The 26,059-nt window shown below is 36.8% G+C and overlaps 1 protein-coding gene across 3 annotated transcripts in view; it reads right to left on the reverse strand.

The window, feature by feature from the left end:
• Nucleotides 1-26,059, reverse strand: part of disc1 (DISC1 scaffold protein) — a 45,966-nt gene that overhangs the window by 7,471 nt on the left and 12,436 nt on the right. For 2 of the 3 annotated variants that reach the window (XM_065296216.1, XM_065296217.2), the window contains exons 5-12: nt 25,597-25,696; nt 25,272-25,495; nt 23,560-23,614; nt 20,416-20,518; nt 20,133-20,321; nt 13,519-13,579; nt 8,693-8,927; nt 6,348-6,389 (exon numbers count right to left, since the gene is read on the reverse strand). In XM_065296216.1, the coding sequence (XP_065152288.1) occupies nt 6,348-6,389; nt 8,693-8,927; nt 13,519-13,579; nt 20,133-20,321; nt 20,416-20,518; nt 23,560-23,614; nt 25,272-25,495; nt 25,597-25,696 (1,009 nt within the window). Of the gene's footprint in view, nt 1-6,347; nt 6,390-8,119; nt 8,154-8,692; nt 8,928-13,518; nt 13,580-20,132; nt 20,322-20,415; nt 20,519-23,559; nt 23,615-25,271; nt 25,496-25,596; nt 25,697-26,059 lie in introns of all 3 variants that reach the window. The other variant, XR_010546980.1, reaches the window with a different exon arrangement.

The following is a 26,059-nucleotide window of genomic DNA, read 5'->3' on the forward strand; positions in this document are numbered from 1 at the left end:
TTTTTGTAAGATATGTATGTAAAAACTACTTAAATGTACAGTATAACTAAGGCCTAGTCCTGGCTTACTCTAAACTGTGTCCCGAAAACCACCCCATGTGCTTTTACCACATGTCTTGTTCAAAATAATAGCAGTACAATGTGACTAACCAGAATAATCAAGGTTTTTAGTATATTTTTTATTGTTACGTGGCAAACAAGTTACCAGTAGGTTCAGTAGATTCTCAGAAAACAAACAAGACCCAGCATTCATGATATGCACGCTCTTAAGGCTGTGCAATTGGGCAATTAGTTGAAAGGGGTGTGTTCAAAAAAATAGCAGTGTCTACCTTTGACTGTACAAACTCAAAACTATTTTGTACAAACATTTTTTTTCTGGGATTTAGCAATCCTGTGAATCACTAAACTAATATTTTGTTGTATGACCACAGTTTTTTAAAACTGCTTGACATCTGTGTGGCATGGAGTCAACCAACTTGTGGCACCTCTCAGCTGTTATTCCACTCCATGATTCTTTAACAACATTCCACAATTCATTCACATTTCTTGGTTTTGCTTCAGAAACAGCATTTTTGATATCACCCCACAAGTTCTCAATTGGATTAAGGTCTGGAGATTGGGCTGGCCACTCCATAACATAAATTTTGTTGGTTTGGAACCAAGACTTTGTCCGTTTACTAGTGTGTTTTGGGTCATTGTCTTGTTGAAACAACCATTTCAAGGGCATGTCCTCTTTAGCATAGGGCAACATGACCTCTTCAAGTATTTTAACATATGCAAACTGATCCATGATCCCTGGTATGCGATAAATAGGCCCAACACCATAGCAGGAGAAACATGCCCATATCATGATGCTTGAACCTCCATGCTTCACTGTGTACTGTGGCTTGAATTCAGAGTTTGGGGGTCGTCTCACAAACTGCCTGTGGCCCTTGGACCCAAAAAGAACAATTTTACTCTCATCAGTCCACAAAATGTTCCTCCATTTCTCTTTAGGCCAGTTGATGTGTTCCTTGGCAAATTGTAACCTCTTCTGCACATGCCTTTTTTTAACAGAGGGACTTTGCGGGGGATCCTTGAAAATAGATTAGCTTCACACAGACGTCTTCTAACTGTCACAGTACTTACAGGTAACTCCAGACTGTCTTTGATCATCCTGGAGGTGATCATTGGCTGAGCCTTTGTCATTCTGGTTATTCTTCTATCCATTTTGATGGTTGTCTTCCGTTTTCTTCCACGTCACTCTGGTTTTGCTCTCCATTTTAAGGCATTGGAGATCATTTTAGCTGAACAGCCTATCATTTTTTGCACCTCTTTATAGGTTTTCCCCTCTCCAATCAACTTTTTAATCAAAGTACGCTGTTCTTCTGAACAATGTTTTGAACGACCCATTTTCCTCAGCTTTCAAATGCATGTTCAACAAGTGTTGGCTTCATCCTTAAATAGGGGCCACCTGATTCACACCTGTTTCTTCACAAAATTGATGACCTCAGTGATTGAATACCACACTGCTATTTTTTTGAACACACCCCTTTCAACTAATTCAACTAATTGCCCAATTGCACAGCCTTAAGAGCGTGCATATCATGAATGCTGGGTCTCATTTGTTTTCTGAGAATCTACTGAACCTACTGGTAACTTGTTTGCCACGTAGCAATAAAAAATAAACTAAAAACCTTGATTATTCTGGTTAGTCACATTGTACTGCTATTATTTTGAACAAGACTGTACCTTAAAGGGACACTCCAGTTTTTTTGAAAATGCACATTTTCCAGCTCCCCTAGAGTTAAACATTTAATTCTACCTTTTTGGAATCCATTCAGCATATCTAAGGGCAGTGTTGTTTTCGTCAACGATGACGATAACAAAATTATGCTTTGTTATCGTCTATCGTTTGTTAAACTATTTTTTATGACGCTAACGCGACGATGACTAGCTAAATATGTCTCTCAGGTGACGAAAACAAGACGAGGCGCTTTCGAGTTTTCGTTGACGAGACAGAAAGAAAATTATTATAAGTCCGACGTTCACAATGCATGTCATTTCTGCCAATTTTGCATGAAATCTGTCTGTTTTTAGCTTCCTATCCTTGTTTTGGGTCAACACAGTCTCGCTCACGCCCACCACCCAGCTGCCGCCATGCCGCGCACCAGATTTCACACTTTTTTTACTTAAATTGACTTAAACTTGACTAAAACCTTTTTTGCGTTTTCATCGACTAAAACTCGACTAAAACTATCAAGTTTATAAGTGACTAAAATGTGACTAAAACTAAAAAGCATTTTCCTCCAAAAGACTAAGACTAAAACTAAAAGAGCAACCAAAAACAACACTGTCTCAGGGTCTGGCGGTACCACTTTTAGCATAGCTTAGCAAAATCCATTGAATTTGATTAGACCATTAGCATTGTGCTAAAAAATAATCAAAGAGTTTCTATATTAGTTTCTATATTTTTTCTATTTAAAACTTGACTCTCTGTAGTTACATTGTGTACTAAGACCGACGGAAAATTAAAAGTTGTGATTTTCTAGGCAGATATGGCTAGGAACTATACTCTCATTCTGGCGTAATAATCAAGGACTTTGCTGCTGTAACATGGCTGCAGGAGGCGTGGTGAAATTACGCAGTGCCTGAAAATAGTCCCCTGTTATTGAAAGTAACCAAAAGGACTATTTTCGGCTGCTGCGTAATACATTGCGCCTGCTACAGCCATGTTACGCCAGCAAAGTTCTTGATTATTACGCCAGAATGAGAGTATAGTTCCTAGCCATATCTGCCTAGAAAATCACAACTTTTCATTTTTTGTTGGTCTTAGTACACAATGAACTACAGAAGAGTCAAGTTTTAAATAGGAAAAATATCAAAACTCTTTGGTTATATTTAGCGCAATGCTAATGGTCTAATCCGATTCAATGGATTATGCTAAGCTATGCTAAAAGTGCTAGCGCCAGACCCGGAGATCAGCTGAATGGATTCCAAAACGGTAAAAATCAAATGTTTAACTCTAGGGGAGCTGGAAAATTTGCATATTTTAAAAAAAGTGGAGTGTCCCTTTAATGTGACATCAAATAGCAGCTTATAAGTTCAATCAGAAAACAAAAAATCTTTGCTTTCCAAAATACAATTTTCTACAATTTTAGTCACCCAATCTATAATCTCTGTTTCTAGAATCATAAACCGTGATGAACATACCACGCATAACCTTTAGCAACTGAGAGTCTTCAGATCTGACCACAGCTGTCGGCTTTCACTTTTCAAAACCCCCTCATAAGACTCAATGACAGCGTGTAGCCCCACGACTACAATAAAGACTTCAGCAACAGTTTAACAAAAGCATGAGCCAGACAGTCAGGTAAGTGGGACGAGTCCATGCGGCCGGGTCTGTCCCAATTCCATCAGACCGTGATTCACAGTTTTAACTCGTTCACACAGTCCGAGAGCATCTTGGGGTGTCCGACTGACTCACTGTTCTCTGCTGGTTTCTCTCAGGACCGGCCCTGTGCCGGCTTTAATGAGGTCTGGGTCTATTCTTAGACCCTCTAATGAAACACCTTTGATAGACGCTAACATCACACTGTGGTCGAATTAAAACACTTTTGAATGAAGCTGGACTCTCTGGGGACAGATATGGAAATAAACAGTCCCGCCACACGGCCTGTGAGAGCCTGAGACATCCAGTTATTGAGACATAATGGAAATCCTGCTGCGTGCACATTCTTAAAGGTCACCGTGATCGCTTTATTACATCTGAAAAGCTGGGGACAACTACATATAGACAGCAGAAATTGCATCTTTGTGATAACCGTGAGAGACATATTCCTTCACTTAAAGAGAAAATCAATATAGTTGTGATGGTATCAAATGCATTATTCTTCCAGATGCACAAGGCATTTAATGTAAGTGTGCATGTGTGTGTAAAAAGCGTTAGACCCAGGGAGATAACTCTGTACCAATACATATATTAAGACGTCTACCTAGACAGGATTTTAGGTATCAAAGGCATGCTCACAATAAAGGAGCGGTTGTATACCAAAGCAAGAAACATTACAGTGCTTCCTTTTCTCAAAAGACATCTTCCAGTGTAGACCATACACTTTTAGAGGTACTAATAAGCTCTCTTTGGCACCAATGTGTCCCTCTGAGGAACTAAAATGATCCCTTTAGGTGCAAAGCTGCAATTTTTGAAAGGGTACAGCCCTTGTGACAGCTGGGGTACACATTTTGAAAAAAAATCTTACAGTGTAGACAGCAAAGTGGACCATTTGCTTTGGAGAGCCGAAGAAAGCCAAATAGCTTCTAGATGACCGTTATTCCTGTACTGATCCCTCCTTCACCCATTTATAGCACATTTAACATGAATTTAAATTTCACATTAAATTTCCACAAAAGTGATAAATATAATGTTAATCTCTTATTGCACAGACACAAGACTGCCCCCTGCTGGTACATATATAATATTTTGAAACCCTATGTGCATTGGAATACATAAAATCAGGTGAACCACCATGGGGGTGGCATGGCCACCATGAAATGACAAACATTCATTGGGTTTTAAAAACATTGCATGTCTTCATGTGCTCCTGTATGGCTCATTGGTAGAGTATTGCATTAGCAGTGCAAAAGATCATGGGTTCGAACGCACATCATGATGTAAAATGTATACCTTATAACACACTATGTAGGGGTGCACGGGGCAAGAACTAACGCGGGGTTAGTTGTAACACATACTGTTTACATTGTTGCGTTTGACGGTTGAGCGTTTTGTTTTACTGGTATTTTTTTCATGCTACCAAAAGATGATCTCCTGCAAATTATTGGAAATGTATAATGTTTTTCCAAAGAGTTATTGATGAGTGTTTTGGTGGCATGTAAGTAAAACTTTTATCATGTTTTTTTTCGGTTTCTTAGTTGGGTGTGTAAGATACCAAATCTAATGCTATGTCATATTAACCAGTGTTTTGTTGACTAAAACAGCATCGTTTTGAAATATGTCTGCAGCTCTTAGCAACTTTTTTGGTGGGCTTGAAAATATTTTGACCCAGCGGGGTTAATTGTAACGCTGTGTTACAACTAACCCCTCAGCACTTACCATATGAAAACCGCTAACGTTAACTTAATTTTTGCCATTTTTTTAAATAGGCTACACACGAATGATTGCTGCCTGCCAACAAAATAAATGTGCCTGTCTTATCAAAAATCGTGTGTCAAATTTATTTTTGTTCATGTCTTAAATATTGATGGAATAAGGTCACGTCAAAGATTGAAATCATAATGAAATGAATGACTAAAATCACACTTTGATGCTCATTATCTCAGAATTTGATTTTGAAACTGTAGTCTGGTTATTACAGACTGGATCCATATAAAAAATGTTTTGTCATAATTGTTCTGCTTTTTTCGCACATATTTAGACATTTGTATCCATTTATAATTGAACTATTGTTAGAAAAGGGCTGGATGAATGAATACAGTGTGGATACCGGTCTATTATAGACAGATATATAAACAATATCCACTTCAAGTATATAGACAAAATAATATTAAAATATTTGCCTGCAAACTTAATTTTTAGCAAGTGTTACATCTAACCCCCTGCCTGTTACAATTAACCCCACCTATGGGGGAAGTTGTAACGTTTGCACTTCTGTCACGTTTGGTGTAATTGTCCAAGAATGGTAAGTAATAGAAACAAACTTTAAATGTTCATTTGTAGCAGAGATGTGTGTGTTGCTTGTGTAAAAATATAATTAATCAAACTCAAATATTTTTTGAATGATTGAGCCAAAACCAAAAAGCATTAGGTTGTGCCCCGCTCTCCCCTACTAAGTCGCTTTGAATAAAAGTGTCTGCCAGAGTCATGAATGTAAGTGTCATTTATTGATACAGACACTTCTTAATATCAACTAAAGCAGAGGTCTTCAACCTTTTTCAGACCCCTTAATGGATAGACAGGAGAAGTATGGACCCCCAGTACAGTACAGTTTTTTATATTATTGTTAGCCTATTAATGCATTTTTGTTTGTTGCCTAATTTCATTTTTTTACATTGAAACAAAATTAGGAGGACCTCCAGTAATACCACCGCAGACCCCCAAGGGGCCCCGGACCCCCTGATGAAGACCCATTATCTAAAGTAATAAAGATATGCAGAGCAGCACAAATGAATCTAATGGATTCATTGCTGGGTTGTTTACCTATTATTATTCACGCAGTTACTGAAGTATTGAGTGACTAGAGACCATTTGAGACTATGTCATGCTATAACAATGTCAAAATCCATATATGATGGGCTGATAAACCGTAAGATGAGCATTCAGACGATAACAGAAAGAGAAATTCAGTTTCTCACCTTTGGACTGTCTTCCACACAGAAGAGAAACTCCTCTAATTTCTGCAAGAGAAAAGTTGACAAATTATTCACTTTAGTAGGAGATTAAAACTAAACAATGAAGCTGATCTATTATTAAAAAGCATTACAGAGTTCGCAATAACTCGTCATTACAACCGACAAGAGGAAAAATAATGAAGCCGGGTTGCTGTTGTGTTTGGTTTATGATTTCATAGAGGATTTGTGCCACGGCAGAAAATAATTAACACTCGGAGGCAGACGTATTAGTTCAGTGAAACACATTAAAATGTCCTCTCTCATAGCTTAGGATTTAAAATGACACAAATATTAATTACCATTGCCTGTCAGCGGGGAGAAATATTAATGTGGGTATGTTTGGGTGTAAACCATAACCTCTTTATTAGATTCTGACCGACTGTCTTTAAAATCATATTTAGCCTGTCAAAGTCATTTAGGGTAATATATTCATAAAAAAACAAGGCGCCAGTAACAAAAATACATTTCTGTGCACAGTTATGGTAATGCTAACATTACCAAAGCAAATTCACGGTTCAAACCAATAGACAGTAGGGTTTTTATGCAGCAGTTGCTGATTGGTAAATGTGAATCACAGCAGCTGGTTTGTGGTGAGTTAGGCCCTGTTTACACCTAGTATGAAGATGCATTTTGGTCGATCGGATCGAAGACGAGAGAGACACATTCACACTTGGTGTTTTTTTCCGTCTCTTTTGACCATTTCTGTCTTGATTACTTTGTGGGGATGGTCTATGTGTGAGTCCTTAAAACACGAGCAGGACAAATGACGGGTTAAAGAAGGGAATGCGCAGTAATATTATTAGGCGTCCCACACCTTAGTTAACTTCAAATTCAAGGACCTTTCAAGGACTTTCCAGGTCCAATACCCTCAAATTCAAGGACTAAATGTGGGGGCACATTTCAAGTGAGAGCAAGGTTACATCGTGTTACCTTTTAAGATACATTGTTAAAGTTCCCTTTCGAGGGAACTCGCGCTGCGTCACTGCAGTGACACTTTGGGGACGCCTCCAGGGGTAATTGCGTCTGAATGTGTATATTAAATTCAACCAATGGTGAGGCTTAATGACAAAGACAGGGTGACGCGGGAGCCAGGAAGTATATCGCCATCTAAAATATTGCCAAAGACGGCGTTACAGGGATGCAGGAAGTATGGCGGGGAGACGCAGCGTCTCGTTCCCTTCTCAGGGAACAACAGTTACATACGTAATCCGAGATGTTTTCATGTGTCAAACACAACTATCCAAAAAAGCATTTTGGTATGAATCAACATTCGCATACAGAAGATCTAAGCATTTCAAGCGAACAGTATAGCACGTTTTAATAAAAGTAGTTTTATCATTAAAATCTGATAACGTCCTATTCATTTCATAAAATTTTTGGGCATACTAAAATGGCAGCGCGGTGGCTTCACAATTGTGACGTCATGTGCAATTCAGTAATTTATATAGATCAGTGGTTCAAATGCGTTTTTGACTACCTCTGAATGTGGTTGAAAGTGGACGGGATTAAAATGTTTTACACCTGTATTTAGCATCGCTCACTTGTGATCCGATCGACCAAAATGCAATCAAAATACCAGGTGTAAACAGCCCCTTATTTAACGGTGAGTTAATAATTAGATGCAATCAATGAAGAGTGTGGATGCCCAAGTTTAGTAGGTAAAATATCTCTGATTGTTTTGAGAAAAGACAGATCCAAGAAAAAAGATGAGACGAAATGAAGAAAGACCATCTCACCTTCAGCGTAGAGAAGCAGTGTTAGCAGGAGTGGCTGTTCTTCAAGAAACAAAGACAGAAATGATCCAGACATACACTTAAGAGACAAAAGAACCCTGCTGAGCTGAAAGATATTAGAACCAGTTAGAGGAACATTATGAACAGATGAGAAGAGAAAGAGGGGAAATTAGAGTCATTCAGGAAATGGATGGGTTTTATGGAAATGAAGGAAGCCCAGGGGAAAAGAGTTGCTATTTTTAGAAGAGTTTCATTTCAAGAACTGCATGTTTTATTCCAGTGTAAGGCAAAGCTTTGTGCCTCTTTTGCGGTATTACCATGTTTTTTGGACATGATGTACACCTGGTGGTAATAGTATAATATATATAAAAACATGACACATTTGTCTACCTTAAAGTACCGTAAGCACCACAGCACAGAAATAGATTGTTTTCTCTTCCACCCCTACATTGTCCACTCAAACAGGAAGTCCCACAACAACCTCGCATGATTGGTTCAGCCAAATTATCAGGCAAACCGATCAGGTTTTAAAAGCACCTGACTTCGAATCAAACTACCAATGATTTAAAGCGTTACCTTAGTAAACTCAGAGTGCTGAAGGTTAGCGTCCGGACACCAGCGTCCTCCTAAAGCAGTCAACATGGCGCAGTCTTCTTCCTCCTCTGTGAAGACATTTGAACTCGAGGCTGGCATAGGAGGAACATCCTCAGTTTCTGAAAGGCTGGGGGTTCGCAGCTCCTGACCTTTTAGAAGAAGGTGGCAAGCCTCCAAATCTGCTTCCCAAATGTGCTCCAAAGCTGGACTTTCACAACTACAGAAAGAGTTATCAACAAAAAATAAATAAAAGTAAAATATTGATAAACATTAATCTACTGTAGGTAATGATGTGTTCATTCGATTAGACATCACTGCAAAGTAACCTCATCTATTCAGTAGCCTTACAATTATTCTTTCCTGTAGCAAAAAAAAAAAAAAAATCTATATTTGAATATAGGGGTAAGCTTATGTTATGTACATCTTCTACACTATGACTTTTCATCTTCTGACAAGAACAAGCAACCTTAACACACCTGATATTCAGAGGTGCACATGATGGACAACACAAAGGAAAGATGTATATTGTATATATCCACCGTAATGTTTAACTGTACTGTATGTATAAAACAGATTATGGTGATTATATAGAGTATGCAGGTCATTTTGACTATCATTATGAATTTCTTTAGGTGAAAAGGCACATTAAAGAACAGATGATGAGACATTCAAAAGCTGACGAAGTTACTTAATTTATAAATAGAATCAACAGTACAGTACTCTTCATTAGACAAAGGATTCAGTCCTTGTTCATATCTTAGGACACTAAAGCACTTTGTTTTATACATGCAGCATACAAAACCAAAACAGAGGTCTTGTGGCAGTAGGTAAAGCAGTTGACAGCTTCAGAGGAGTAAACCTTCACATTTAGTGAAATGATAATTGCTGTCTTCACACTCTGTGTCTCCAGAGAGAAAGCTTCCTATAGCAATGAAGGACAACAGGCTACTCTTCCCAGAAACCCCATCAGGAGAAAGACTAGCGGCTCCATTCGGCTCTCAGAAAAATCTCTGGAGATTCAATTAGATGTTTTCCTGTCTGATGAGAAGCTGAGAATGGTTAAGGAAGAGATATCTGACGCTATAGCTCTATCGAAACCTGTCAAACACACGTGTCATATTTCAGGAAAAAAAAGATATTTGTGCCTCTGGACCACAAAACCATTCATAAGAGTCATTTTTTGTGAGATTTAAGCTTTCCATTGATGCATGGTTTGTATAGGATGGGATTACTAATGATAAATACATTTTTTGATACATTTACAGTAGGACATTTACAAAATGTCTTTATACAACATTTTACTTAATACTTAATGGTCTCCCAGCTTGGTTTTAGCAGGTTTTGCTGGTGTAGCAAGCTGGTCAAACTGTGTTTTGGTCACTTTTTAAGCTGGTCTAGCTGGACTCAGCTGGTCAGGCTGGATGACCAGCTGACCCACCATCATGACCAGCTTTGCCAGACTGGGAGGACCAGCTTAAACCAGCTAGTGCCACCATAAACCAGCTAAAACCAGCTACCAGCTTATGTTGGTCTTAGCTGGATTTTTCAGTAGGGAAATCAATAATTTGGACCCATACAATGTAATTGTGGCTATTGCTACAAATATACCAGTGCTACTTTTGACTGGTTTTGCGGTCCAGGGTCACAAAAGATGTAAAGGAAATGAAGCATTTTAGAACCAAAAAAACATTTTGCAATGTGACATTCATGACATTAAGTCCACAATTTCCCAAAACCCTAAAAAACTTATTATTAGAATAAAATAAAATTATATATTGAAATCATAACTATACATTTAAGTAAATGATGTACCATCTTTACACTGATTTGGAAAAAAATTCATTGTTAGTTTTGCTGTTACTGTATATTTATTAGTTAAAGCTAAAATGAACCTACAATAAACAAATGCTGAAAAGTATTGTTCATTTCATGTTCTGATAAAAACAAACCTGAACCTTACTGTAAAGTGTTATCCCCAGTGACTGCTCTTGACTGCTCATCCAAAGGGGCGCTAATTCAAAATAAGTGTTCGGAGTGTCGTGTGTTGCTTGCCTTTCAAAATATGTGTTTGTTGCTTCATGTAAACGATGTGCATCACGTGTTTTGTCAAAATAAGTGCCTGCTGCACACACGTCAAAAAAGTTTTTGATAAAAGACAAATACACACAAAATACACGCAAGACACTCCCTTAACAGTAAACTTTGATTATGCATGAGATTATGCGAGTATCTGGCAAACGCGAGCTTCTCTTTTATCATAAACCCTTTAGACGGGTCTGCAGCAGGCACTTATTTTGACAAGACACGTGATGAACATAGGATCTCTTGATGCGCCGAACACATATTTTGAAAAAAGGAACCACACACATGACGGGCTACATACATGTTGTGATGAACTTTGCATCGAGCACCCTCGAAAAAAGAAGTCACCGGCCGCCACTGGTTATTACAGTAATGAGAATCTAATGAGAATAACCATTAATAATAATGATCATTATAAAAACTTGCATACCATTCATTACAGTAATAAGAACGGGGAGGTGGGGTGCACTTAATTGTCATGAAAGTGATGTCCCAATACAAAATATCTTTTTGATTATAAAAAAATCAGCTTAACCACAAAGAATCACTAAAAGAGGCGGAGGATTTTTGGCACTTGAAAGTATCAAAATTACTAATTATATCACGGTCACGTCAACAAGTATGTTAGGCTTTTGAATCTACATTATTGCCAACACATATTCAAACACTCAAGTCCCCTATAATATAAACAGCTGACATGGACAACCTGTGCTAAAAAGAGACAGATCATCTGTCTTTCCCCCTTAAAGCCCAAAGCTGTGATTTATGGCCCTCAGTGAAAGATACCTGTTAGAGACGGCACACTGCTGTAACTCTATACAGAGCAACAGGGATGTTAACATCTGCATGCAGTGCAGTTGTGTTTGTATAATCCATCTACAGTAAATGTATATAAAAACTGCATACATGACATTGCTTTTGATGAAATGTCCTCTGATGAAATACTAAATGTTCTCCATTTGTGTCTTTCCTAAAAATATGTCAAGCCCCTGACAAAAAAGAGATGGCAACACAAAAGCTATACGACTACCGGCTAATGGCCGACTGCTTGTGGAGTCATCATGAGCAGGTTTCCATGGTGAGGAACAAGAAGAACAATCACATTGAGTATAAAACTGAAAAAAGCGAGGGTCTCTAAGACAGTCCCGTGCAGTACCCCCCTCCACTTCAACTCATACAGTAAATCACCTTGGCAACAGACAGCGCTTTTGGCATCAGACTGCATGCTATTTCAAAAGAGAGAACGTTAAACCATATGCCAAGCCTTTCGTCCAGATGGCCGCCTATATAATGTTTTATTGAAATGTATTGAATGCTACATTTCTATGGTTGAACACAGCAACTAATAACACACTCAATTATAACAATTTGTGTCGCTTTAGGGTTCTGGGTTATGCTAAATAAAACGACAGCATTCGCAGACGCAAGTTAGAGCTAAGAAAAGTCGTTGGGCTGTCTAGCATTCGTTTAACCTTTCAGCTTCATTACTATGCATGAAATTTACAGCTTTTAGCCCCCCTCATGCGATCTCAATTTTCCAAGGTCAAAAAATGGGGAAGGGTTGGGTTCACATTAATTAAACAGTGGGTTTTGAATCATTTCTCTCCTGGACACATACTGTACACTGGGCACAAATGACAACCTGGCATCCAAAATAGTCTGCCCATAGTAAACAAAATGTGGCTACAAGTATCATTTATATTACTTTGTATCTTGTTTATTAAACAGTAAACAAGTAAATCTTTGTATTTTCACCTAATTTAGCACAAAATACATCTTACTTTTTCTTTCTATTTGCACTATTTGTATGCAGCACAGCTGCAAATGTGCTGGCAGTACAAATGTTTTTGTCTAAAAAGCACGCTTAAAGGGACACTCCACTTTTTTTGAAAATATGCTAATTTTCCAGCTCCCCTAGGGTAAACATTTGATTTGTACCTTTTTGGAATCCATTCAGCCGATCTCCGGGTCTGGCGGTACCACTTTTAGCATAGCTTAGCACAATCCATTGAATCTGATTAGACCATTAGCATCGCGCCTAGAAAATAACGAGAGTTTTTTTATATTTTTCCTTTTTAAAACTTGACTCTTCTGTAGTTACATTATGTACTAAGACCGACAGAAAATTAAAAGTTGCAATTTTCAAGTCAGATATGGCTAGGAACTATACTCTCATTCTGGCGTAATAATCAAGGACTTTGCTGCCGTAACCATGGCTGCAGAAGGCGTAGTGATATTACGCAGCAGCTGAAAATAGTCCCCTTAGTAACTTTCAATGGCAGGGGACTATTTTTGAGCACTGCGTAATATCATTGCGCCTCCTGCAGCCATGTTACGGCAGCAAAGTCCTTGATTATTACGCCAGAATGAGAGTTTAGTTCCTAGCCATATCTGCCTAGAAAATTGCAACTTTTAATTTTCCGCCAGTCCTAGTACACAATGTAACTACAGAAGAGTCAAGTTTTAAACAGGAAGAAATATCGAAACTCTGGTTATTTTTTTGCGCGATGCTAATAGTCTAATCAGATTCAATGGATTGTGCTAAGCTATGCTAAAAGTGGTACTGCCAGACCCGGAGATCGGCTGAATGGATTCCAAAATGGTAAAACTCAAATGTTTAACTCTAGGAGAGCTGTAAAATGAATATATTTTCAAAAAAAGTGGAGTGTCCCTTTAAAGTTGAAAATGTGTGAGTGCATGGGAGAGAGTTAAGAAATATCAATTACCTGTGACGTTGTTCCTCCAAAAGTTCAATGTATTTCAAAATGCTTTCTTTTAAACCGCGCTCTGCATAAGGAAACACAAACACAAACATTTTGTCAGGGACCGGACTGTCACTTGATCTTGTATATGGCAAGTAATCACAGCATAATTGTACATTTAGTTGATCATAAACTTAAAATAATCATCTTGCTGTATTTAAGACATTTAATACATTAAAGCAACCCTATGTAGTTTCCATGTAAAAATGACTTACAGCTCCCCCATGTGGTTGAAAAGCGCAACAGTGCCTGGTATCAGACACTCTTCTGCAGGCAGGGGGAGGGGCGGGGCTGTGTTTCCTACCCTCCACCGCCACTTTCAGAGTGTGCTTGTAGCAGCTAGGAGGCTGCTCAGGTTGCAGCAACAGTACAATTTGTCCAGTTAAAAGTTGTTCTATCACTGAAATAATTTTAGAGAGATTATTTAAAGGTAAAAAAACTACATAGTGTTGCTTTAAATGAGAAATAATAACACATTTATGGATTTTGAACCAACATCTGATAGGGAACATTTCAGCGGCGCACCACAGATGAGCAAACACTGCAAAAATGACAGTTTTCGCACGAAAATGCATTTATCAAATCTAGCAGATTTCTTACAGACACACTTCTGCTATAAGAGCTCATGTGTCAATGCCACCTGCAAACAGTTTATCTCTCTGGAGGAATGCATGTAGAATAAACCCTGTGATATACATGAGCCATGGTGGTAAATAAAACTGAGATGACAGATTCATTCAGACTTCTCTGCGTGTCTCATCCATTCAGAGGCTGTTACAGTAAAAAACTACTGGATAAAGAAATAACTGTCCTTCAGTATGAGAGGAGACTCAAGGAGAGACAGAAGTGATAAATGAACACACATGTATCCATAATGAATCCAGGCAAAAACAAAAATAACAGATTTTCAGACATTGTAGATTTCGGTGCACAACACTTTAAGGTCTACTGTGTAGATTTTTAGCAGCACCTAGCGATGAGATTGTGAATTGCAACCAATAGCTCAGTCCACAGCTCACCTCACATTTTTCACAATGTGTAGTAAAGCTATGGTAGCCCCCACAGGACAAACATGTCACGTCTGAGACCACGTAGTGATAAAACGCAATTTATAGAGCAGTTTGTCCATTTAGGGCTACTGTAGAAACAGGGCAGCGCAAAATGACGACTTTCATGTTATGGGACCCGTGGTGTATGTAGATAAATCGGCTCATTCTAAGGTAATAAAAACATAAAGAGTTAATTTTTTAAGGTCTTTATACACCACTGATTATATAGTTATGTATATTGCATTTCTGCAAATGCATCTTTAAACAAAGATACAATGCACAAGTACACAGTTAATTTCATCAACCTTTTGGAGAAAATGAAAGACTTGCATTTGAACATCAAAGCTAGCAGAAACTAAAAGCCACAAAACATCAATTAAATTTTTACATGGGGCCTTTAAAGAGAAAGAGAGACAATTAGACATATAATCAATGAAAAGACAAGTAGTGTAACATTCAAATTCTTATTCCAACTCCAGATCAAGAACAATATCTTCCATTTAAAAGCTCTTTAATGCATCGGTCAAAGCCAAAGAGTTTAAGTAAATTAAAGAGATTTTAGCAGAGAGATGCACAGCTGTCTGCCTCCTGAATCCTGACTCAATTCAATGATCAGACTGCAAAGACATTAGACTCAGGAGTTAATGTGATAAGAGCTTACAGCGTTTCTCTAACATGTCGCCAAGAGATCAACACTATATCATAAGTAAACGCACGTCTGTTTTGAATGTATATCAAACATCTTTATATATGTAAGTGCAGCACACAGTGTGAACTGAAAACGACATGAACACATTCTTTTTGGCTGACAGGGTCATTATGTAACACAAAAACACCCTGTCCTTGTCTAATCCCTCTTTGCAGAAATCATTTTACATTTTTACTTATTTAATTTTCCAATACTTAAATACACAGCCTGTCCTGATGATGAAAAGTGTGTGTTTAGATCTGATGCAATGTGAAACAAATGACGCATCTGAAGGACCCTCAAGAGTCAACAATTTACTCACAGAACACAGAGTTTTTACAGAGTTTCACAGCATGTTTAAGGAGGTTTACGCAGCTGCAGATGTGTCGGGCAGACAATAGCGTTATAATATTCTGGAGCAATGACGCAAACGTGGAGCAGCCTGTTGTTCTAATTGAGTCAGAAGAGAAGTCCAAGATTAATGTCCTGCTGTCCACGTTTTGTTGAGTCAACTACAACAAGATGTGGGGAAATATCCAGAAAGCATGATATCTTTAAATTTCCCTTGTAGTCGATAATTGTTCAGATCTTTGAGCATCATAATAGCATATGTAAACATTTTTAAGACATGTATTTAGGTGTTTTCACTGTATTTTTGGGAGAAACTCACAATTATTGAAGTCAACAAAGAAAGTAAAACATGATCCACTGCCTCAAGTCAACCAGCACAGATTCTGATGCTTGTCAACAAGAAATAAAAGCTCTGCTGCTTCAGAAGACGCTAACACTAAAAGAGTTGCATTTTGGTAAGCAAATTTGTGTAGACACCTGGTTGAAGCAAACACTTGTGCATCTTCCTGAAAGCCTTCACTGTAAAAAGTGTTTCTGTGCCTTAGTAGATAAAAAAAATTTTGAGTAAACTGTATTAAAAAATTTTTATTCTTGTTTTTTTAATCAAAATATGAGTTAAAATAAAATAAAAATTGGAATAAATTGATTTATTCTAAATGAACACATTATTGAGTAAATTCAACTTAATTTTATTATGTATAATCGATTTAAATTTGTAAGAAAGAAATTAACTTAATAATTTTGTGTTAAAACTACATGAATTATTTTAATAAACACAACTAACTAGGCAGTGGACTTGCAGTTCCCAGCATGCTTTGCATGGGACTGCATTTGGAGAGTGAAATTTGAATTGAAACCTTTTTTTGTTTTGTTTTTAACTAAAAAGAAAGACTTTTGTAGTGTTTAATGTTCATTTATCTTCGATATTTGAAAGAGTTTCTGTTTCTTCTTTGAGTTTTGTAGTTACCATTGTTCAGAAGACTAGTGCTTGTGCATAGACTGCATACTGAAGTATGTCGCGCTTTACAGCTGCCCAAAACGAAACTGAGTGGGTGCGTTGTTTGAATAAACGTTTATAGCCCTCATCTCACAGCATAAAAACAACAACTAACCATAAATATGTTACCTGTACCAAGAAAAGTAGGTTTATCTAACTGAGTAATACTAGTACAATTAGTTAACTCAATTTTATTGCATTCATATTAAGTAATGTTAGTGTGTTCAATATACTTAAAAAAGATTGCAAGTTGACTCAACCTAAAACTTCCCATGCAGTCACTTGCCTCACTTTTTATAAGTTAGATCTAGGTATTACTTTTTACAGTGTTCCCTAAATGCTCAGTCACGTCTCATTACCTGCTCACACTATCTCCTGCATTTACTTCTCCTCCAATTACACTTACTCATCTCACCCAACAATAAGGAGCCTTCATTTGTTCCATGAGAGATAACAAATCTCTAAAATCAAGCAGGAACAGACATGGCCAAAATGACACACTCTGAAAAACCTTTCAATACTTTTTGTATTTGGCCTGTGAATGTTTCATCTCTACAAGTTTCTTTCTGTTCCATCAAGGCTTTGAATGTATTTGCGAAATGTATTTACAATGTGTTACATTGTTTCAGAGCAGCTTTATACGAAAACAGAAATAACGGAAATGCAAAAATTAAGTAATTATATTCTAAACCGATAAAGGCAATAAAGGCGTTTGTTTGTATGCAAAAGAAAGCTTATGGTGAAGGTTCATAATTATTTCAAAAGCTCTGTCATGAAAGTGAGAGCACAACAATAAGCCAATACTTGTGTTTAAAAGTACAGTGTCGTTGAATATGTGCAAATATATTTCAAATTTCACTTAACCTCAATCCATAAACCCCACCTGACAGGTGAAGAACACAAAGCCAGTTCCTCCTGCCCAAAACAGTCATTTGATGCTCCTTGAGCTTTCACATTCTAGCAAATGTGCGTGTCAGCATGTTATTACTCCAGTGGGAAGATAAGCTAATAAGAGCCTAGCACGAGCGGCTATTGTGTTCTGTATCGCATTCACCCGCTCTGCAAATTTAATGCGCAGCCTATCATTAGCTCACAATCTCCCTCAACCCAGAAACAAAGACGGTGCGGGTCTCTTTGTTGGGCAAACGTGCATGTGTCAAATGAACCACATGCGTGTAATCCTTCTAACAGACATGATGAGGGGTGGCGAGGATCCCGTGGGCCGACGGCTGTTTCTTTCTTCTGCTAATGGACGCGTGGAGAAGAAAATAAATGAAACATCACAATCTACATTAAATAAATTCCTATTGAGAGTTAATTTAAGAGTGAGGTCGTACTGAGTTAACTGACACTAGAACTAAACCAGTGCTTCATTTACAGCACTATCAATGACTGAGTTTAAGATAATGTGATATGCTCATCATTCCAAAACCTGTCAAAAAATTTTGATTGATTATTAACCAAAAGAAAAAATATACATATATTCAATCATAAGAAAATTAAGCTTATTGCAGCCCTTTAGGATTTATCATTTGTACATTTACATTGTATGCATTAAACAACATTAATTGTCTTTATGCAAATTAGTTTTTGTAATCTGATGATATTTAAGTATTATTCAGAATTAAACTATAATTTAATTTAAGATTCACACAGTAAAAAATAGTCATCATACCTTACTCATGTAAATCACTAAAACCTAGAAAAATAATTAAATGAGAGACGACTATAATTATCACACAAGACACAAGTTCACATACATGAAGAAACATCGCCCCCCTATGGCAGGAAAAATACATTAACAATGCTTGACATGTTTTTCTCTTCTAATATCAGAGTAAAGCATTAATTGTAGTGTTTAAAGAGAAATTTGCAATATATTTGGAGTATGAAAAATGTATGAAAAGTCCCAAAGCAAGATATTTATGTACATTACTACAGGGTTTTGAATTAGGAGTGTAAAATCCCCCTACTGCGGTTTATTTTTTGATGTATTTTTTACTTTTCATTTTATTAACTTTTTTTAATTTATTTTTTACTTAATATGTACAGAAGATGAATGTAAATTTAGTGTCTTTGTATGTAAATCTCTTGTTTTGTAATTCTCATAATTATATATAAATGCCTGTTCGTTTTTCCTTTCAAAAAAAAAAAAGAGTAAAACATTAAGCTCAGACATCTTTAAATGCATATGGAGCTACAACATACATTAAGATGCACAATAAATGTTGAAATTAACAAAATTAGACATTTTAAGTAAATCAACAAAAAACAGTAACTAAAAGGTCCTTCCCATATAGGATTTGCAGTACAATTTGTAATGTTAAATATAGCTCGACACTTCACACTGTCAGGAAGAAATGGTCATAAAACGGTCACTGGGGGAGGTAACCATCCAAAAAGTACATATTTGCACTCGAAGAGGTCATAATAGTACATATTCAGGTACATATAGGTACAAAAGAGTGCATATTAGTACCTCACAGGTCCTGATGTTAGGACCTTTTTAAAGGATACTGCTCCAGTGATAGCTTGGGACCATTTTATGACCATTTGTTTTGACAGTGATGAATTTAATTTAACAAATTGATGAGACAAGATGTGCTACTGTATAGCTTAGTGGTAGAGCATGCGTTAGCAGTGCAAAAGGTTGTTTGTTCGAACCCAGTGAACACATGAAGAGTTTGGTTCCAAAATGCAATAAATCCAAGGTTTTTTTTCAAAATGTTATAAATCTATTGAATTAATGTATAAATGTGCATTCATCTTTGCCATTTTATATTCATTTAGTTGACTAGTGGTATAAATTGATTAAAAAAATAAACATTAATGGCATCAATCAAAACACTTACTTTGTCATATTAAGAACACGGGCATTGCTTGCTGCTGTCAACATTGGGAGGTCGTCGCTGAACTTTTTTGACCGCGATCAGCTGTAAAATGTTTTGGTCCTGCTCGATTTTCATTGACTTCGCGTAAAATAAAGTTTTTCATAAGATCCCCTGGGGTCAATGTGTTAGCATGACAAAAGCATGATCAAGCAACAGCCTGCATTTTTACTTCACCCGAATGTCTCTCACGTAAATTATTCGATTTTGATGGCTTTCGTTTCTTCCCCGCCACAGAAAACCAGCACAGGTTTATCAATGCCATCAAAATATAATTTTGTTTTTGTTTGTTGATCACGAAGTACAAAGTAAATGAGGAAAAGTAGGATTTCGTGTGTATTCAAAGAGCCACCATTATTGTTTACAATGCGTGGAATGGTGCGCTGTGATTGGTTAAGCAGATTTATTGCATTCTGCAGCGGAGCGGAGGACTGGCGTTTGTCGCACTTTGGAATTTTTGTTTTTTGTAATGCACTGTAAGTACCTCTGGATAAAAGTGCCTGCCAAATGCATAAGTATAAATGCAAAATGATCCTCAGACACCCTTAACACCTGAACCTTGAACACACCAAGAGCTTTTTAATGTTTTAGGTTCTGTTACTCACCGTGCTGTGCCTCTCGCCACTGCAGGTCCAGTTTGACCTGGTTCTGTTTCTCCTTCATACGGGTCAGTTCCTGTCCACTTCCTGTACTCAACGTATGCAGCTTCCTCAAGAGCGTCTCCAGACGGTCTCTCTCTCCATACACGTTCCTTATCTCTGCCTTCAGTTCTTTTGCACTACTGAAATCATTTCCTAAATCGGGAATGATACCATATTTAAATCACATACTTGTAATTGACACTAAAGATTTCAGGTGAGCACAGAAAGAGAAGTGATGAAGCAATACCTGAGATGGCTGCAAGCTTTGCTTCTTGAAGGGCCAAGAGTTGCGTTTCAGTCTCACTAACTTTCCTTCGCAGACTGCTGCCTAGTTTCTGACTCATCAGCATCTGAATAAGAAGAGACAGAGACAGGAGAAATGAGAGGTTGGATGTTACAGACCTCCAGGGAAAGAGCATTTACCGTGGTAACTACAATTCCCATTAAAATACTTTATATGAATCATCCTCTAAACATATGGGCCAGTCTGGAGATGTCACTTTCAGTCTTTATCTAGGCGTAAATACCACCAGCTAACATCCTAAACCTGCCTTTAATGTTTGTATCACCATAATGATATAAATACTGAACGCTAATATTAGTCTGAGGGCAGCATTTAAAGTAACACAAATAAGAGGTCAATTTAAATAGATAATGGCATAAATGACGATGGTAATTGTCAAGAGAATACCAAAGGTTTATGGATATGGAGGTTACCAGAGTGTTATTACACTGCAATAAATAAATGTCTTTTTATCTTGAATTTCAGTATAAATATAAAAAAAATTCAAATGGAGATGCATTTACTTAATAAGCAAAATTTCTATTGATATAAACTTTATTTGTATGAAATGATTATGAAAAACTACAAAATTATGCCACTGGGGTAAGAAAAATATATGCATTTAGTTAATATGAATAATTTGAAACTTTAACTAAGTTTATTTTTCCTATGCCACTGGCAAACATTTTTATTAGTGCTGGGCAATGATTAATCGCGATTAATCGCATACAAAATAAAATAGATTTTTTTTTGCATAATATATGAGTGTGTGCTGTGTGTAATTATTATGTATATATAAATACACACACATTCATGTATGTATTTAAGAAAAATGTACATGTTTATATATATTTATATTTTTATATTCTGATATATAAATATGATATATAATATAATATATAAAAAAATATATATATATAAATAAAACATTTCTGAAATGAATATACGTATGTGTGTGTGGTCAAATACACATAATAATTACACACAGTACACACATTATGCAAATAAAATCACTTTTATTTTGTATGCGCTTAATTGTGATAAATCTTTGGCCAGCACAAATTTTTATGTGTTTTAAGCATAAACTCACTTGATTTTCATAATTTTTCTTTTGTTTTCAGAAACAAGGAAAATATTTTTAGCAATGTTTGTAACCAAACTGTTTTGGAGCACCATTGACTTCCATAGTATTTTTCTTTCCTACTATTGAAGTCAATGGTGCTCCTGTTTCCTGCTTGATTACACATACGTCTACCTTTGTGTTCAGCAAAACAAAGAAATTCATACAGGTTTGTAACAACTTGAAGGCAAGTTAATTTAGACAGAATTTTCATTTTGAGGTGAACTATTCCTTTAAGAATGTATACTGAATAACAATAAAATAATAATAAATCCTTAAAGAACGATAGGGTCCTCGCACCTCAGTGCTCGGGCCCTAAATACGAAGCCAATTTTTTTTTTTTTGCAGTCTAGAACTTTGGTAGGAGTCTGAATCTTATAACAGTGCTCTCAAAAAATCATTAAAATCACTCCTGTAGGTTAAACATTTAGGTAGTTTACAAACATTTCATTTGTTAAATCAGTATATAAAAGCATAAAAAGACAGCAGTAACAAGAAACACTAGTTATCTCAAAGTCCTAAAACTCAGTTTGTGTCACAAACATTTGGAAGTGCAAAACCATGAACCAGATGTTACTCCAGAGGACACAAGCGACCTCCCAATGAGATCCATTGTAACTCACAGACAGATACAGTGACATCAGATAATGACTTTCTAGAGGATAAAGTCACACTGTGCCATTTTACAGACAATTCATCTCCGGCCCTCCTGCTACAGATCCACCAGCAGTGCCAACACTGGGCTCAAACTCTAATGACACTGATCCCCGTCTGCCAAACGGCTCGGGGAAAACCCATACACACATACACTGAGGGACGGAGCCTGGAGCTCTGAGCTAAGTGACAATTTTCTGTGGCCCTCACAAGGGGAAAGAAGCTCATTTTGATAGTGATTGTGGTGGAAGAGCCATGCTTCAGGCGAAAAACCCACTGTCAGCCCCTAAATCACACACCAATCACAACAACAGCCATTTACATGAATGTGTATTCAACAGCCATTTTACCGTCAGACGTGATTGTGAGACTATACCCCAATAAGTCATGTTTAAATGCGTTTTTTATTAAGCAACTGAAATAAGTTTCTGTGAAACTTAAACAGATCTCAGTTCAGAAAAACTACCGGTCGTGGCACAGACGCCGTTCGCCTGTGCAGGAGACACCATGCAAGCTGCTCTTTACATTGATTCCCATGTAAAGAGCAGCTTGCGTGGTGTCTCCTGCATCTGTCATGCTATCTTTTAACTGGCTGTAGCTAGCTAAGTTAGAGGAGGTTGACTTGCAGCACTTAACACGTATTTTTTTTCTGCTTGGCAAGCTGACCGGACATGATATGGGGCATCAACGATTCGATTTTTTAATTCGAAGTTCGAGGTTGTGACTTAATTTCGATCGATTTCGATTTAAAATCTAAATCATGACACACTCAGTAATATTACTCTTTTAACAAGTTTAATTCTTTATTTTCCGCATGAGATGTTGTGCAGTATTCTGGTCATTATCAATAAATAAACATTTTGTTAACAGAGCTTGGCAGTAACAGAATTGACACTGACATCATCAAGTCATGATTTCCAGCCATTTTGTTATGGCCTGTAACATCTTGTGATTCAAATAATAAACCAAACAATAATAGTCAATATTAAAACCAAAAATTATACCAAATAATAAAGAGTACCAAATTAAACAGCACGCCAAATATGCTTTATCATATTACCTTATTGACTACATGTTAATATGAACTTGTAAAAAAACATTTGAAAAAAGCAAAATAAAAGACTTTGAACACCAAATGTACCTACAGTATAATTATATATTCACCAATATATCTAAAATAAAAATAAGCAAAAAAGTATTTTATGTTGTAAAAATGATTAATGAAGAGTAAAATGTTTTCAACAATTCACCTTTGCCAGATTTGGCAATTCGGGGACCCAGATGACACAAGTAAAAACAAATCACTGACAGAAATATCAGAGATATGGACTTACTTTAGCTGTTGTTTCTTTAATGGACAAATTCAGTGCTTGCTCCTGTTCCTGAAGTCTGGAATTAAAGATCAAAACAATTTAGATCATAAAACAATCTATAGACAGATCTATAGATCTATTTGTTTAAATCTATAGATTTGAACAAATTAAATGTAGAGTAAAATGAAAACATGTTAATCGAATTTAACTACTGCATTGTTCTATAAATATATATGAGGAACTCAGATGCAAAAGCAGCTAAATGCTTCATAAAAAATGAGATAATGATATTAAATACTTCGCTTTAAATCTGCTTAATCCGGCCCACGGGTCATTCAGAAATACCGCTTTTGGCTAGCCAGAGTGCCAGACGAATTTTCAGGATGGGAAGTTCTGACTAGAATTGAGTATGACAACATCAGCCTAGCTTTTGGCATAATCTATTAAAAGTCTGATAAAAAATGCTTATTTTGGTGTACATGCTCCTTACAAGAAAACATGTCAGACACGCTTTAGAGGGTTTTGCATCTGAGCTCTTCATATATTTAAATCTACTTACCTATACAACCTTAAAGTAAAACCAGTATATTTTAAACATTTAATTTAATAGAGGGTAAAACACAAATCTTTGGGTTGAACTGAACATTACTGGTCCAAAAGTAATTACTAATACTGGATAATTAAATAAATAAACATATGCTGAAGATAATTAAGTAATTCAATGCCAGAGTAAATGCATGATGAGATACAGGAAAGCTATGAAAGAGCAAAACGGAGACAAATGATGAAAAAGATTATCATATTTGTCAGTTGACAGCTTCTGGACATCTTATAAAAGTGAGCTAGCAGATATATGAAGCTAGATGAGTTTTTTATGAAATATTGAGATTAAAAATAGAAATGGGTAAAGAAGATTAAATCTAGATTAAACCTGTCCATTGATTTTCTAATAAACAATAACACACAAAGAGACCCAGCACTTTAGGAACATTAATATTAACTAAATGACTAAATGTAAACTATTACCATTGATTTTCTTAAGACACAGAACTGTTTACATCAACACAAACATCTGAAGCTGTTAACTTTGAGTGACAGATATGAAGGAATTTCTCTGCAGCCTGACAGTAGTCATTAAAATTTCATAGCGTCACTGAAGAACGGACAGAGCTCATGTCATTTCCATGAGGAGCAGGTAGAAGATGAAATAAAAGAAAGGCAGCCGCGGAGATGATTGCCTGAATAAAAATAGCACAAGAGAAAGCAGAAGAATCTGCTTCAATGGCAGATCCATCAGAACACTCAGATGGTCCTATAAAACTGATTTATTTTCTGCGGGTCCGAGATCAATCTCCCAGAGAGGTTGGTTTAGCTCCGCTCAATCTTATGACCTCAATCTCCAGCACACCTCAACACCACAATAAATCTACATATGCATCAAAATCAATCTATGTGAGTCCAAACAGAGTATCCCAATCTAAAATTCAATATATCTTACACTTATAAGTGTAACAGGGTTCGAACGTCTTCTCCAAGCTTTCATTAATGTGAACGACAAATGAGAAAAAACTCAACTAAATCACATCAAACCAAAGACTTCACGACCAGTTAATGTTGTCACAGCTCATGAGAGCATCTATACAATGCTTGTTCCACAATGTAAAAAGTCATACCATGGTTTTATGGCAAAGTACCATGGTAACTCTTTAATAAGCGTAAGCCAGCATGTTCACCTGATGATCTCTGTTGGTGGAGAAGCACAGATCTGAATTCGATGTTCAGATGTCATCATGTCCTCCAGAGCTCGACCAATCAGATGCAGCTGAGCCACATCACAGCCTCTCAGCATTGGCATCTCCACCTCCAGTCTATGCACCTTCATACCCAGTTGCATCTCCACAGCTTTGCTCTGCACCTGAAGCTCCTCCAGCCTCCTCTGAAGATCACGCATCTCCTTCTGTAGTATTTAAAACATTTAACACAACAAATATTAAACACGTTTGATGACATTTAATCTATTCTCTTTAAATATGAGTGATGGTGATATTTTTTGTTCACCTGAATCCTCTGTTTTTCCCATATCAGATGTTCCCGTGTTTGATGTTGACCAGTAGAGCTAGCTAACCATTTCTGATCTTCACTCACTTCGTCCTTTTCTCTGTGTGAACAAATGCGTTTCTGGTTATTCACATGAAAAACATGATGAAAATGTATAAATATAGTTGCAAGCAGCGATATGAGGCCAAGCACAAGCTCAGCAAGCACCCAAGGCGCAGCAAGCACAGAGCAGAACCATGGCAGCGTAGAGCAACAAAAGCAATAAATTTACACATTTATTACTTTTGAACAAGCAAAAATATAACAATTCTGTTCAGTAATTTCTGTGCTTCTCACTCCAAAGAACATCTGAGCCAAATTCCATAACAATTAAACCAATTTTAAAGGAGGAGCCGTGAAAAAAACGGAATACTGTACATTTCAAAATGGTTGTTACTGTAATGGGCGGAGTCTTAATGTAAGC

The sequence above is a fragment of the Paramisgurnus dabryanus genome, chromosome 20, assembly GCF_030506205.2.
Source record: "Paramisgurnus dabryanus chromosome 20, PD_genome_1.1, whole genome shotgun sequence".
NCBI lineage: Eukaryota > Metazoa > Chordata > Actinopteri > Cypriniformes > Cobitidae > Paramisgurnus > Paramisgurnus dabryanus.